Genomic DNA, 14,881 nt, shown 5'->3' with positions numbered 1-14,881 from the left:
AATAAATTTAAGGGCATGAAGAAAATTTTCATACCCTGAGGATCAGTGAGGATTCGTGCAGAAAGAAAAAAATGCTTCGAATTTCAGGTCGATGGTGTTTTTAAAATGCCACTAATTGCTAAGTGTTTGTGTCACAGTCTCAATGTACTGTGAAAATCTTTCTGCATAGTACTTGCTGGTGAAAATATAAAATTAAATCAGGCACAAGGAACTTAAATGTTGCCTCAAAAACCTTAATCGTGCATCTTTCCCAAGTTTCAAAAAGCTCCAACCTTTGCTCTGGCACAGTATACCCACTATTGAAATTTTTGTGCAAGTACTTCTTTCACATCTAGACTGGATTATCTTAATATTTTATTATCTAATATAATCATCTGCTCTAAATTTCAACCAGCTCATGTTACCCATGCCCTATCCAGTGAAGATTTTCTCAGGAGGTCATTATCCTGCAACAAACATTATTAAAATGACAGACTATCACTTCTTGGCCCTTCGTGAGACTAAGGCAGTGGTCCCCAACCTCTGGGCCGCGGACTGTTACCGGGCCGCGAAGCATGCAGGGGTGCAGCAGTAGCCGGAGTGCACCCAGCACATGTTTAAGAAAAAGCCGAAATAAACAAGCTAATTAATTAAGTGCCGCCCGGCACGTAAATATCGGCCCAGATCAGAGGCGATTGCGGATTTCACTTGCTCTACGCGATGTTCACTCCTCTTTCCAGCTGTTCCATTGTTTGATCAATTTAAACGCCAGCCCAGACAGGTTGAAAAGACAAGACTGTTGGGATCGAGGTGACATGTTGAATCTACACAAACTTCTAATAAAGTATAGGTGCTGCCGTGCTTTCTTTGTAATGACAGTTACGTGCTGGTCCCAGGACAGATCCTCTGACACTTTTCAGAGAGAGGAATGTCAGTCCTTAATGCTGAAGAATTTAAAGTTATTGACTCTCTCCACCTCTGTTTCTCTAATGAAGACTAGCTTCTGGGAGGCACTTAATTAGCTTGCTTATTTCGGCTTTTTTCTTAAATATATGCTGGGTGCGCTCCGGCTACTGCTGCACCCCTGCATGCTTTGTGGCCCGATATTGGTCCTCGGCTCGGAGGTTGGGGAACCACTGAACTAAGGGATGTCCAGATAGAAGCATGTAAAATTGTAAGAGACATTGATAGAGCAGAGAGCCAAAATCTCTTTTTCCCATGGTGGGGCTATCAGAAACAAAAGGGAAACGGTTTAAAATGAGATGAAGGAGTTTTAAAGGGATCTGAGTGGTAAGCTTTTTTACGCTGAGTGGTTGATATCGAACATACTGTCAGGGGTCAGAAGAAGTGATGCATTCAGATACATGCACAGTGTTTATGAAGTGTTTTGACATACCCTTCTCAAAATATCTGATAGCTGCTTAAACAGGCAGGAGATAGAAGATGATAATCCTAATGCAGGCAAATGCATTTCTTGTACATGGGTGAACAAGTCGGCATAGACGTGGTGGGTTGATGGGTGTGTTTCTGTGCTGAGCAAATCTATGACTTTGTTATATGCATGTTGGCTGCTACATGTCATGTATTACAGCATATCCATTTGCAAGAGCATTTCATTGTCTGTGAAATGATTAGAGGCATCCATAAGGCATAGTGTAAATGTTTCGAAAGTTTCAAAGGTACATTTTGATGTCAGAGAAATGTATACATTTTGCTGCTTTCAATCTTCTGTCTCCCACGACACATCAATTTCCTGTGGCTGCACCGACCTGCAGTCTGCCTGCTTCCAGAACCACGAAATCCCGGAACCCTGAAGAGATGCTAATCTTCTAGGCCATGGCCTTGGCATATTGAATAGCAGCTATTTGTGAGACCCCAAGAGCGGGTCCCATTCCTGTAAAGAACCGAAGTCAGCGTGTAACTCCAGGTCAGGGTCTTCAAAAGAGCCCTGAAAGGGAACATTAGAGATATTAAAGATAGAAATAGAGCTGTTTCTGAAGTTGTAAGCAAAGGAGTCGCCATTAGGCACCATCATTCTCCTAAGCTAAATGTCAGTGGTTCCCTGTCTTTTCACCTGCAAGCTCGTTCCTATTGTCATATATTGGCTTCTAATTTTCCCAATCTTAAACTTAGATTTGTCAATCGCCTTTTTATTTTTAAACTTTTTCAGCTCCATCTGCTTTTATCCTCTGTTTTAGCACCAATGCATCCTTTTCTCCTTTCGGTCAGGGTCTATCCAAACCAGAAACCCTGGATCAACAATTCCGTGCGCTGCACTTAACGCACGAGACAGAGCTTTTGCCGCTGGTGACCACCAGGAACTCAAGGAATGCAGCTACAATTTGCACAAGTCATCAAGGCAGCAAAACGACAATACAGGCACAAGGTCCAGATGCAACTCTCCACCATCAACACATGCAGTTTATGGCAAAGTTTGTACACTATTGCAGACTTCAAGCTAAACGCAACGGTGCTGCCAACATTGCTGCCTCTCTCCCAGATCAGCTAAATCCTTTTTACACTTGGTTCGATGTTGCCAACACTGAGCCCCTGAGGAGAGTTGCCAATGCAACCTGCACCTCGGTCATCTCTGAGGCTGAAGTATGCAGGTGCTTCCAATGAGTGGACAGCCGCAAGGCTGTGGGACCAGACGACATCCCAGGGTAGGTACTCAGATGTGCGCGGCACAATTGGCAGGTATGTTTACAGACATTTTTGATCTCCCCCTCCCAGTATAGAGTGCTCTCCTGCTTCAAAAACATCCACCATTGTCCCTGTACCTAAACAAACCAAGGTAACATGTCTGAGTGACCGGCATCCTGCCACACTCACCTCAATAATAAACAAATGCTTTGAGATGCAGGTCAAGGACTACATCTGCAGCATGTTACCACCCATACTGGACTCACTACAATTTACCTACCGACACAACTGATTGACAATAACCACAGCTCTACACACTGTCCTTGCACACCTGGAGAAGAGGGGTGCTTATATGAGAATGCTGTTCTTGGACTACAGTTCAGCATTCAACACCATAATTCCCTTTGGGCTTGACAAGAAGCTCAGCGACCTCGGCCTTCACCCTGCCTTGTGCAGCTAGATCCTGGACTTCCTGTCAGATCGCTGGCAGGTGGTAAGAATGGGCTCCCTCACCTCTGCCCCTCTGACCCTCAACACAGGAGCCCCCCAGGTCTGTGTCCTAAGCCCCTCCTTTACTCACTGTATACCCATAACTGTGTTGACACACAGCTCCAATCTGCTAATTAAATTTGCAGATAATGCTACATTGTTTGGCCTTATCTCAAATAATAACGAGGTTACCTACAGAGAAGAAGTCATCACCCTGACCCAGTGCTATAAAGAAAACAGCCTCTCCCTCGATGTCGCAAAAATGAAGGAGCTGGTTGTGGATAACAGGAGGAATAGAAACAGGCTCACCCCGGTTAACATCAAAGGATCTGGAGTTGAGAGTGTGAACAGCTTTAAGTTCCTCAGTATACACATCCTGCTGGTCTGTACATACCAAATGTGTGGTGAAATAAGCACCACAGCGCCTCTTTCACCTCAGACGGTTGAAGTTCAGCATGAGTCCCCAAATCTACAGGGGTACATTTGAGAGCATCCTGACTGGCTGCATCACTGCTTCACTGGGAACTGTACTTCCCTCAATCGCAGGACTCTGCAGAGAGTGGTGCAGACGGCCCAGCGCATCTGTGGCTGTGAACTTCCCACTATTCAGGACATTTACAATGACAAGTGCTTAAAAAAAGCCCGAAGGATCATTGGGGACCTGAGTCACCCCAACCACAAACTGTTCCAGCTGCTACCATCCATGAAACGGTACCACAATAAAATCCAGGACCAACAGGCTCTGGGACAGCTTCCACAAGGCCATCAGACTGATTAATTTACGCTGACACAATGGCATTTCTAATAGTCATAGTCATACTTTATTGATCCCAGGGGGAAATTGGTTTTTGTTACAGTTGCACCATAAATAATAAATAGTAATAGAACCATAAATAGTTAAATAGTAATATGTAAATTATGAAATAAGTCCAGGACCAGCCTATTGGCTCGGGGTGTCTGACCCTCCAAGGGAGGAGTTGTAAAGTTTGATGGCCACAGGCAGGAATGACTTCCTATGACACTCTGTGCTGCATCTTGGAGGAATGAGTCTCTGGCTGAATGTATTCCTGTGCCCACCCAGTACATTATGTAGTGGATGGGAGACATTGACCAGGATGGCATGCAACTTAGACAGCATCCTCTTTTCAGACACCACCGTCAGAGAGTCCAGTTCCATCCCCACAACATCACTGGCCTTACGAATAAGTTTGTCGATTTGGTTGGTGTCTGCTACCCTCAGCCTGCTGCCCCAGCCCACAACAGCAAGCATGATAGCACTGGCCACCACAGACTCGTAGAACATCCTCAGCATCGTCTGGCAGATGTTAAAGGACCTCACTCTCCTCAGGAAATAGAGACGTCTCTGACCCTTCTTGTAGACAGCCTCAGTGTTCTTTGACCAGTCCAGTTTATTGTCAATACATATCCCCAGGTATTTGTAATCCTCCACCATGTCCACACTGACCCCCTGGATGAAAACAGGGATCACGGGTACCTTAGCTTTCCTCAGGTCTACCACCAGCTCCTTAGTCTTTTTCACATTAAGCTGCAGATAATTCTGCTCACACCATGTGACAAAGTATCCTACTTTGTTTATTTCTAAGCTATATTGACTGTCCTGTTGTGCATACTATTTATTACAAATTACGATAATTTGCACATTATGTTACGTCTCTGAATGTACAAACATTTTTACTCGTGTATGTGAAGGATATAAGAAATAAAGTCAATTCAACATTATATAATACCCACCCAATACACATTCACATTTCCACCTCACTTGACTACTTAAAGAATTTCCTTAAAACAAGTATACACCTGATACGCTTGCCAAAGGGTTTCCTGCCGAAGGGTTTTGGTCTGAAATGTCGACTGCTTTTTTTCCATTGATGCTGCCTGGCCTGCTGCGTTCTTCCGGCATTTTGTGTGTGTGTGTGTTGCTCGGATTTCCAGCATCTTCAGATTTTCTGTTGTTTGCCAGATAAAGCTTTTCATCATCCCTCTGAATAGCTTCTCCTTTTTTCTCAAGGTCTCCTCCCTTGGGAGGTCTGGCATAAATGGTTGAGAATAAACCTCTGTTCGGCAACCAAAGAATAATTTTCTATTTTACCCCCTCTGAATGTTACCACTGGTTCTTTTTATAGCTATTGATTTTCATATAAAGTCAAAAATTAGTACCATCTTCAGTGCTAACCATCAAACCACGCCCTTGGAAATTGGAAGAGGATGCTGCCATCTATAGCAAGGCTGCGCTTATGACTTAGTGTCGACTTTAGTTGTAGAAATTGATCTTGTGGCTAGTATGTTGATTGATTTCTGGGATATCCAGCAGAAACTGAATGCTTTTGCTTGGTGGCCGAAATGGGTCTGAGCAAAAGCAATCATATGCCCAAATTTTCTTCCACCATATATTTTGGTTTCTGCATCTTTTTAAAACCCTAATCTCATTTCTGAAAACAGGTATCTGCGATTTTTTTGAACATCCATTAGTTTTCCTGGATATTGATATTCACAGTGCTCAACGTTATGAAGGATTTATAGAGTAAAACTGGAGAGTAAGTTCCAGTGTCCTCATGCGTAGTTAAATATGTTGCTGTTGATTTGTGTGCACTTGCATATGCTGCACTGTACCAGGATCTTGGCAAGAGAATGTTTCAGTAATTGCCCACCAGATGCTATCTCAACGCAGCAGGAGAGGTTCAGTCAATATCATTCAGGTTTAACTGAATGTTTAATACTGTAATATTTTAACTACCAAACCTCTCTGACAATATGCACTTAACTTTAGAAACATGAATTCTAATCCAATCAAATTTAAATTAATGTTGGAGACTTGATACAAATTGAAACCACTTCCTTTGCTTTGTCTTTCTGCATCTTTTAACATTCTCCATTTCATGTTGTTTCAATTTGCTTTCTATATGTAAATGTTTTTATTCATATTTTACCATAGACCTTTATGTCTATTTGTTTCCTTAGAATTGTTTCAGAATAAATATTGTAAAACTACTCTATTTTTAATCCTGTTAGCACTCTCTAAATATCATTTATGGCAATTGCACAAGGACAATAGTATTTTTTGATGTTGGCAATATTTATCCGTATCATAAACATGAGAAAGTCTGCAGATGCTGGAAATCCAAAGCAACACACACAAAATGCTGGAGGAACTCAGCAGGTCAGGCAGCATCTATAGACATGAATAGATGGTCGAAATTTTGTGCCGAGTCCCTTCGTTAGGACTGAAAAGGACGGGGAAAGACATCAGAATTAAAAAGTGGTGGTGGGGGGAGGGTGGGTGTAGAAGGAAGATAGCTGGAAGGTGACAGGGGAAGTTAGGAGGGTGGGAAAAGTCAAGAAGAAGAAGGAATCTGATAGGAGAGGAGAGTGGACCATGGAAGGAGGGGACCCTGGGCTATGTTCCCTCTAAGCTGTGCGCGTGTGTGCATGCACATGTTTTTCAACCAGCGCACAAAGGAAATTAATGTGCGCACAAAAGGTTAGTTACCTAAAACAGGGGTTCCCAACCACCAGGCCGCGGGCATGTGCTACTGGGCCACATGGAAACTATATGATTTGGCGATATAAAACAATATGAGTCAGCTGCACCTTTCCTCATTCCCTGTCACACACCGCTGAATTTGAACCCCCCACCGCCCGTTGGCCGGTCTGCAGTGCACAAAAAGTTGTGGACCCCTGATCTAAAATAATGTAGTCATTAATAATTATACTTATTGAAAATAATCTTTTAGCTAAATGTTTCTGTTAACTAGTTAGTTGGTTTTTCAAATACCACAATGCACGTCACTAATTTATGTCACCTCGCCTGTCCTGTTCCGGTTTGTACAGCTGCATCACGATGGCAGCCATCTTTGGTGGGCAGTGTTCATATCGTAAAGTTTACAAAGATCTGTTTCAAATCCTGTAGATAGCTTACTAAGTTTTTATTGGAAAAGATCAGTCAAATGACCCTGTGGTTAAATACTGTCACGAGAAATTGATAAACATCACATACAAAGTAGCTTTACAGGTTTTAGGTGATATCTTTGATGAACTGGCTGCACTGTGCAAGATTCTACAAAAGAGTGGCCTGACACCAATTGATTCACTTCATTTTGCGCGAGGCAAAATTAACAAGATAAGAAAGCAGTATCTGGGAGATGATGTTTCGTGGAGTGACAAAGTTAAAGTTTTGCTAAGCCAACAACGTGAAGAAAACGTCACAGTAGATACAAGTTCACTGTTGACTTTTATAAATAGTCTTTGTGTTCATTTAGAAGAAAGGTTTCCTGAAGATGAGGTACAAGAATGGTCAGCTTTTGATTTCTCCACAATTGCAGATTGTGACTTCACATTTGACGATGAACAAGTTAATGCCTTATGTCTAGATAGAGTTTACAAAGAATGGGTAAATGCCAAAGACAGGAGAGAGAAAAAATAACTGAGTGACTTAAATATGTATGTTATTTTGTCGTTATTCTGTGCAGTTTTATGTCAAATATTTTGTAAACCTACATAAACTGTCCCATGTGCGCATTCAGCACACACATACTTTTGTCACAGGAAAAAAAATTGCACAACATAAGATTTTTGCACACACTGACTACAAAAAATTAGAGGGAACATTGACCCTGGGGGAAGTGATAGGTAGGTGAGAAGAGGTAAAAGGTCGGTGGGGAATGGGGCAGGGGTGGTTGATTTTTTTTACCAGAAGGAGAAATCGATATTCATGCCGTCAGGTTGGAGGCTGGCTAGATGGAATATAAGGTGTTACTTCTCCACGCTGATGGTGGCCGTATCTTGGCAAGAGGAGGCCATGGACCAACATGTCACAACAGGAACGATAATAGTATAACTCCTCAGATTAAAATTCTACAAATATATATTTGCATGCTACAATAATGTACTTATGTTTGCAGCTACTGCTCTGTACATTCAACATTCATCACATATGAATCATTTTCTCTGATGCTTATCATGTGTTGATATACCTTTCATGTTGTGGATTTCTTTAGAATATTGCTTCAGTTCTAATATGTTACCATACAATTCTTAATGAACACGGTTTATGATTTTTTATGCTTCAGTGCTAGGTTTTACCTTTTATGTAAATGTTCTGCTTCCATGGAAATAAGTTCCAAGGCGTGATGATAGTAATCTCAATGTTTTGTCTGATTTGATGTGTCAGAGCATTACTTTAGTTTGTTATTCTGCTGCTTGCAGTCAAGAACAAGATGAATAATAATAATATTGCTTCCCATATAGTGTTCCTATGAACACACACCACTCCTTATGGAGGGATCAGAAGTAGAAAGAGCGAGCAATTTCAATTTTCTTTTTAAAAATAAATTGAACAGATGTTGTTTCCAAATCATTGTATCATTTCTTGCATTGAATTCCATGGAAAAGTGCAGCACAATCGAAAACCATTTAATTCAACTCGTTCTTACCGGTACTTGTCTTTCCACAAATGACTTGCTTAACATGGTACACACTTCCCTGATTCCTTGTAGGTTTGTTGAACCACCCCCTTGAGAGCCTATATGTTATCCACCTCTGTCATTTCTTGTATACAATCTCATTCTCAGGGTAAATTGTTGTGAAATTTCATTTCCTTAATATCATTTTATAGTAATATAAGACTATAAGATATAGGGGCAGAATTATGCCATTTGTATGTTATTTTATAGTATAGTATGTATATATTTTATGGTAATATAAGTCTATACGATGTAGAATTAGAATTATGCCATTTGGCCCATTGTCTGCTCTGCCATTTCATCATGGCTGATCCAATTTTCCTCTCACCTCCAATCTCTTGCCCTCTTCCCTTATCCATTCATTCCCTGACCAATCAAGAATCTGTCACCCTCTGCCTTAAATATACATAAAGACTTGGCCTCCACAGCTGCCTGTGGCAAAGAATTCCACAGATTCACCACTCTCAGGCTAAAGAAATTCCTCCTCATCTCCATTCTGAAAGGATACCCTTCTATTCTGAGGCCGTGACCTCTGGTCTTAGCATCTCTGACCATAGGAAACATCCTATCCACATCCACTTTATCAAAGCCTTTCACCGTTCAAAATGTTTCAATGAGGTCACACCTCATTCTTCTGAATTCCAGTGAATACAGGCCCAGAGCCATCAAATATTCTTCATCCTCCAATTTTGCATACTTGTGGAAATACAGTACTTCCTTTGTCCCTACCATCAAAAATTTCATTAATTTAACAACTTTGTTGTCAGGAGTAAAAAAAGGCATCCTGTTTACTTTTGCATTGTCTACTGCTGAAAACAAATTATATAAAGAATTTTCAGAAGTAGGAGTGAAGTAGATAATTTCGCCATTTGAGCCTGTTCCACCAGTCAACAAGATCGTGGCTGATCTCCAATATTATAATCGTTTTCTAATATTGTCCTGATAGCCCATGATTTTTCTTAATATCGAAAAATCTAATTGATCTCTTTTTTGTTTGAACTTAGTGACTGAGCTTCTATAACCCACTAGGATTGTGTGAAGAAATTTCTCTGTACCTTAGTCCTAAATGATGTGTCCCTTATTTAACCCTTGGTTCTGAACTCCTGAATTTAGGGAAATATCTACTATACCTGCATCAAGCCTGTCAAGCCCTGTAACAATTTTGTAACTTTTTTTCATTTCTCTAAATGCTAAGGAATACAAGATGAGCACACATTAGCTCTTTTTCACCTTTTGCTTTCATCTCTTGCTTGCAATAAACCTCACTGCCTCTTTAACGATCTCATTAATCTATTTCTCTATTTACAGTAGCTTCTGTGTTCAGTGATCCAGTTGTTCCGTTGCCCACTTAAAATTCATTTATGATGCTGTTATTACTTACTAAAATGTAACTTTGTTGTACTTCATTTGACATTTTTATTCCAATGCTGCAGAATTAATGTTTCCGTGTGATTTGTGCATTCAACTCAGTAATGGTTATCCCCTCAAATATTGCAGTTGGCAAATTTGCAAATTGTGTTTTGATTTTACGACCAAGACTATTTATTTAAATTGCTGGTGACAACAGTCAGCACAGATCCTTGTGGGATTCCACGTTTGACTTTCGGTTAATGTGAATGGGTGCTTTTTTCCAGTTTTCTGCTTTCTGTCTTGAGAGTTAAGCGGCTATCTGTTCTGTTAGCGGTCCCTGACTCAAGTCATTCAGTTGCGGACCATTCCTTTACTGACTGTTACATTGAATGTAGGTGTGGAACTCAGCTGACTAAGCTAGGTTGAACAAGTTCTTTAAAAAAATTAAAGCATTTTAAAATTAATTTCATATCACTTCACAACCTAGAATCTCATTCTTATCCACCAGGAAATTAAAATTTGTGGGGTTAGGTGATTACTTTCAAACAAGTTCATTGCTGATGAGGCTCATGGATTAGAAAGCTTCAAGTTCCTAGGAGTGAACATCACCGATAGCTTGTTCTGGTCCAGCCACATACTGTAGATGCCATTGTCAGGAAAATTTACCAATGCTTGTGTTTCTTCAAGAGGCGAAGGAAATTTGGCACATTCCTGTCAACCTTTGCTAAATGTTAATGATGCACCATAGAAAGCATTCCATCTGGATGCATCATGTCTTGATATAGAAGTGCTCAGTCCAGATCCACAACAAACTGTAGAGAGTTGTGGGTGCAGCTCAGCACATCACAGAAAGCTGCCTCCCCTCTGTGGACTCTACCTACACTTCTCACTAACTCAGTCAACACAATCAAAGACCACATCCATCCTGAACAAGCTCTCTTCTCACCCGTCCCATTGGACGCAAAATACAAAATCCTAAAAGGCGCATACCACCAGGCTCATTGACAGCTTCTATCCCACTGTTGGGACTATTGAATAGTTCCTTAGTACAATAAGATGGACTCTTGACTTCGCAGTCTACCTTATTATGATCTTGTACTTTGTTTACCTGCACTGCACTTTCTCCGTCATCATCATCATCATCAGGTGCCGTGCCCAGTTTGAGCTTTGACTGCCATGGCCCATACACTCCTGTTTCAGGTCAAGTGGATCAATTCATTGGTATTCATTTCCAGTTCTCTGGCTGCTATCTCCATCATCATTTGTCTTTATCTTCCTCTTTCTTTCTTCCCTTCAATCTTTCCCATAATTACCGTGTATTCTAACTCCTCTTTCCTAATCACATGTCCAATGAAGTTATGTTGCCTTTTCATGATCTCATACATTATTTCTCTTTTTGTGTTTGCTCTGTTCATGACATCCTTGTTAGATATTCATTTCGTCCATGATATTCTTTGCATCCTCCTCAAAAACCACATCTCTGCTGCTTCAGTTCGTTTCCTCATGTTACTAGATATTGTCCAACTTTCTCCTTACCTGTTTCAATTTATTCTGCATTGTTATTGTTATTATGCTTCAAAGCACTGTGTAATGACTTGATTTGTATGAATAGTATGCAAGACAGGCTTTTACTCTATCTTGGTACACATGGCAATAATAAACCAATTTCAATTGTACAGCTTATTCTAATATGCATCTCTGCCAATATTTTATGGGGACAAATATTACTTATATTTGAATTTCCTAATGTATGATAGTTAAAAGATATGAATAAGCTTTCAAGAAAATATATTTCCATTTGGAGTTTTGTTCTCACTGCTTGAATTCTTCTGATTTAGAAATTTAAGAGAAGCAAGGGACAATGCAATTGCAGAAAAGGAAAGAGCAACTGAAGCAGAAAAGGATGCCCAAGCAAAATATGACCAGCTTCTAGAACAGTAAGTTTTATACTTTGCAAATTGAATATACAGAAAATTTAGCATTCCTCTGTTCCCTGTTAGTTAAAAATAGAAAAACATTTAGACAATAGGTCTAAATGGTAATAGGTAGTGACTTTCATGGTTTCCACTATTGAAATAACTTCAGTCCAGGTGATTTTTGGAATGTTATGCTGAAGACATTTTTTTCCATTTTGTACCAGGTGTAATTCTAGTGATAATTTACACTTTGCATGTGAACATACAGTAGCTATAAGCTATTACTAAGAATAATGATCATTGTTATGGGTCAGGATATCAAGACCATAAGATATAGGAGCAGAATTAGGCCATTCAGCCCATCAAGTGTGCTCTGCCATTCCAACATGGCTGATCCAGGATCCCATTCAACCCCATACGCCTGCCTTCTCGCCTTTGATGCCCTGACTGATCAGGAAACGATCAACTTCCACCTTAAATATACACAGTCTGTGGCACAGCATTGCACAGATTTACTACTCTCTGGCTTAAAATAAGTCCTTCCCTCTGTTCTAAAAGGTCACCCCTCAGTTTTGAGGCTGTGCCCTCTAGTTCTGGACCCCCCCCCACCCCACCATAGGCACCATGATTTCCAATTTTGTTGCATATAAAATAAACTTTTATCTAGAAACAATACCCACTTGAACGTCCACCAGAAATTAGGTACTTCCTGGAAGACAAAAGTATTCATGTTAGATTATGATGTACTGTTAAGGCAGCTGTGGAATGCATGGTATACCAATACCACATTAATTCCCAGATAGCAGGGTTCAAAGGTTCAATTTAATGTCAGGGAAATGTATACAATATACATCCTGAAATGCTTTTTCTTCGCAAACATCCACAAAAACAGAGGAGTGCCCCAAAGAATGAACGACAGTTAAATGTAAGAACCCCAAAGTCCCCCCCTCAGATCTCCCCTCCCCCGTGTAAGCGGCAGTGAGCAACAATCCCCCCTCCCTCCACCGGCAAAAAAAAACAAGTACCAGCACCGCCACCAAGCACTCAAGCGTGAGCAAAACAATAGCGAAGACACAGACTTGCAGTTACCCCAAAGGCTTCACGTTTCACCTGGCATTCGACATACCAAAGGTTCCCTCCCTCCCTAATAAGGGAGAGGGAGGTGTCTCCATTTTCCCAGCAAGCAGGGAGACAGAACAAACAACTTGCCGGTTTACTATGTTATAAGTCCGATACGTGGCTTTTTCCGAGCTCTGTTTCCAAAGATCACCAAGATCTGGGTCTTTGGACACATAGCAGTAGATTTTCCGACTCCCCCGATGACATACGGGTCTCCTGCCGTGACAGCAACCCTCGATCTGCCCATTTCCAAAGCCCCAAGATCTTAGACTTCCAGATCTGAACTGGACTCTCAGACCGAACCCTTGGCGTACCGAACAACGGCCAGTCCTGAAGCCCTGAGAACGGGTCCCATTTCCACAAAGAACTGAAGTCAGCGTGTAACTCCAAGTCAGGGTCTTCAAAAGAACCCTGAAAGGGAAAAATAAAGATATTAAAGATGGAAATGGAGCTCTTTCTGAAGATGCCAGCAAAGGAGTCGCTATTTATCGCCATCTTAACTTCGCTCCGCCTATGCAGGGAATCTAAGGAGCCATTGTACTGTTCCGATGCAGCAATGAGTCATGCAATGATGAGCTGTACAGACCAAAAGTAAAACAGATAATACTACAAACACTCAATGGGTCAGCCAGCAGTTGCAAAAGTAGAAAACAGTGTTTTTAGGTTGAAAGCCTTTGTCAGAACTCTGCACTTGAGAAAGCAAGTTATCTTTAAGTTGCGAAAAGAGAGTTGTGGGATGAGAGTTAAGAAGGGAAATGATAATGGGCACATTTCTGAAACATGAGTCCACGGTTCTCCATGTTCACAGACCCAGAGATTAATGGGATCAATGGAGACAGTAGAGTCATAGAGCACCACAGCACAGTTCGGCCTATTTAATCTGTGCTGAACTGTTATTCTGCCTGTTCTCATCAACACACCTGAACCATAGCCCTCCCATCCTTTTACTTATCCACTCTTATAAAATATTAAAATTGAGACACATCCACTATGGCTGGTGGGTAACAAGAAAGCAAAACAACAAAGCAATGTGTTTAAACTGAAATGCAGCTTGGAGATGTTGCTGAAACCTGAAACTAATAAAGGAAAATGTTAGAAATGCCCAGCAGATCAGTCAGTATCTGTGGGGAGAGAGAGCCTCAGTTAAAGTTTCAAATGTTACAGGTAGATACTGTGTTCCTAGAGTCACAATGAGCCAAGACAGGTGTTTGTTCATCAACCTAACATTCAGTTTGACTGGAACAGTTTAGGAGATCACTAGCAGAGATCAGAGTGGGATGAAGGGTTAATGTGGCAAGCAGCAGGTAATCTTTGCAGACTGTATAGAAGAATCATTGGAACTCAGTAAGTTTGTTTGTTAAATGTTAAGAATGGTCAATGTATTCTCGGCAGTGTCGTTCCAATGACTTTATCTCTCACAGGAGTTAACTCCGCGATTTGCACTAAGGCAGATAACTTTGTTCTTTTGTGTGTTACACCTACAAAATCTGTCACTATTAAGAATGACTTTGTCTCGCTCACAGATCCCCAATGAGGCCTATATTTACTATGTGTGATCAATCCACAGGTAGTCTGTTTGAGCCAGAAGTACTTCTTTGAGGCTGACTGACCAAGACAGCTTCCCTTCCATTACTGATGTTTGTATCACTCTCTCTTCATCCTCATTGAATACTATTCAATTGATCACATGGTTCCTGATCACATGACAATCAGTCATATAAAATTTACCAAGATTCACCATATCATTGTTCTTTAATGCACTGACATGTACACCAGCATAGACAAGTATCTTTACTGATGTGTTCTGCTATCAAGAAGAAAGCTGATTCTAACTGTGAAGCTCTATGCATCAATTGGTGACAGCCTGCTCCTGTCCTAGCTCTGTATGAGATCATTTGGAAAAGA

At 41.0% G+C, this 14,881-nt stretch overlaps 1 protein-coding gene across 3 annotated transcripts in view; it reads left to right on the top strand.

Moving 5' to 3' along the window:
- Window positions 1-14,881, top strand: part of pibf1 (progesterone immunomodulatory binding factor 1) — a 168,527-nt gene that overhangs the window by 49,690 nt on the left and 103,956 nt on the right. For all 3 annotated transcript variants that reach the window (XM_072258795.1, XM_072258796.1, XM_072258798.1), the window contains exon 10: window positions 11,780-11,878. In XM_072258795.1, coding sequence (XP_072114896.1) covers window positions 11,780-11,878 — 99 coding nt within the window. The remainder of the gene's footprint in view (window positions 1-11,779; window positions 11,879-14,881) is intronic.

The sequence above is a fragment of the Mobula birostris genome, chromosome 5, assembly GCF_030028105.1.
Source record: "Mobula birostris isolate sMobBir1 chromosome 5, sMobBir1.hap1, whole genome shotgun sequence".
In the NCBI taxonomy this organism is placed as follows: domain Eukaryota; kingdom Metazoa; phylum Chordata; class Chondrichthyes; order Myliobatiformes; family Myliobatidae; genus Mobula; species Mobula birostris.
The sequence above is the reverse complement of the archived record's forward strand: the minus strand, read 5'-3'. Positions and strand labels throughout refer to the sequence as shown.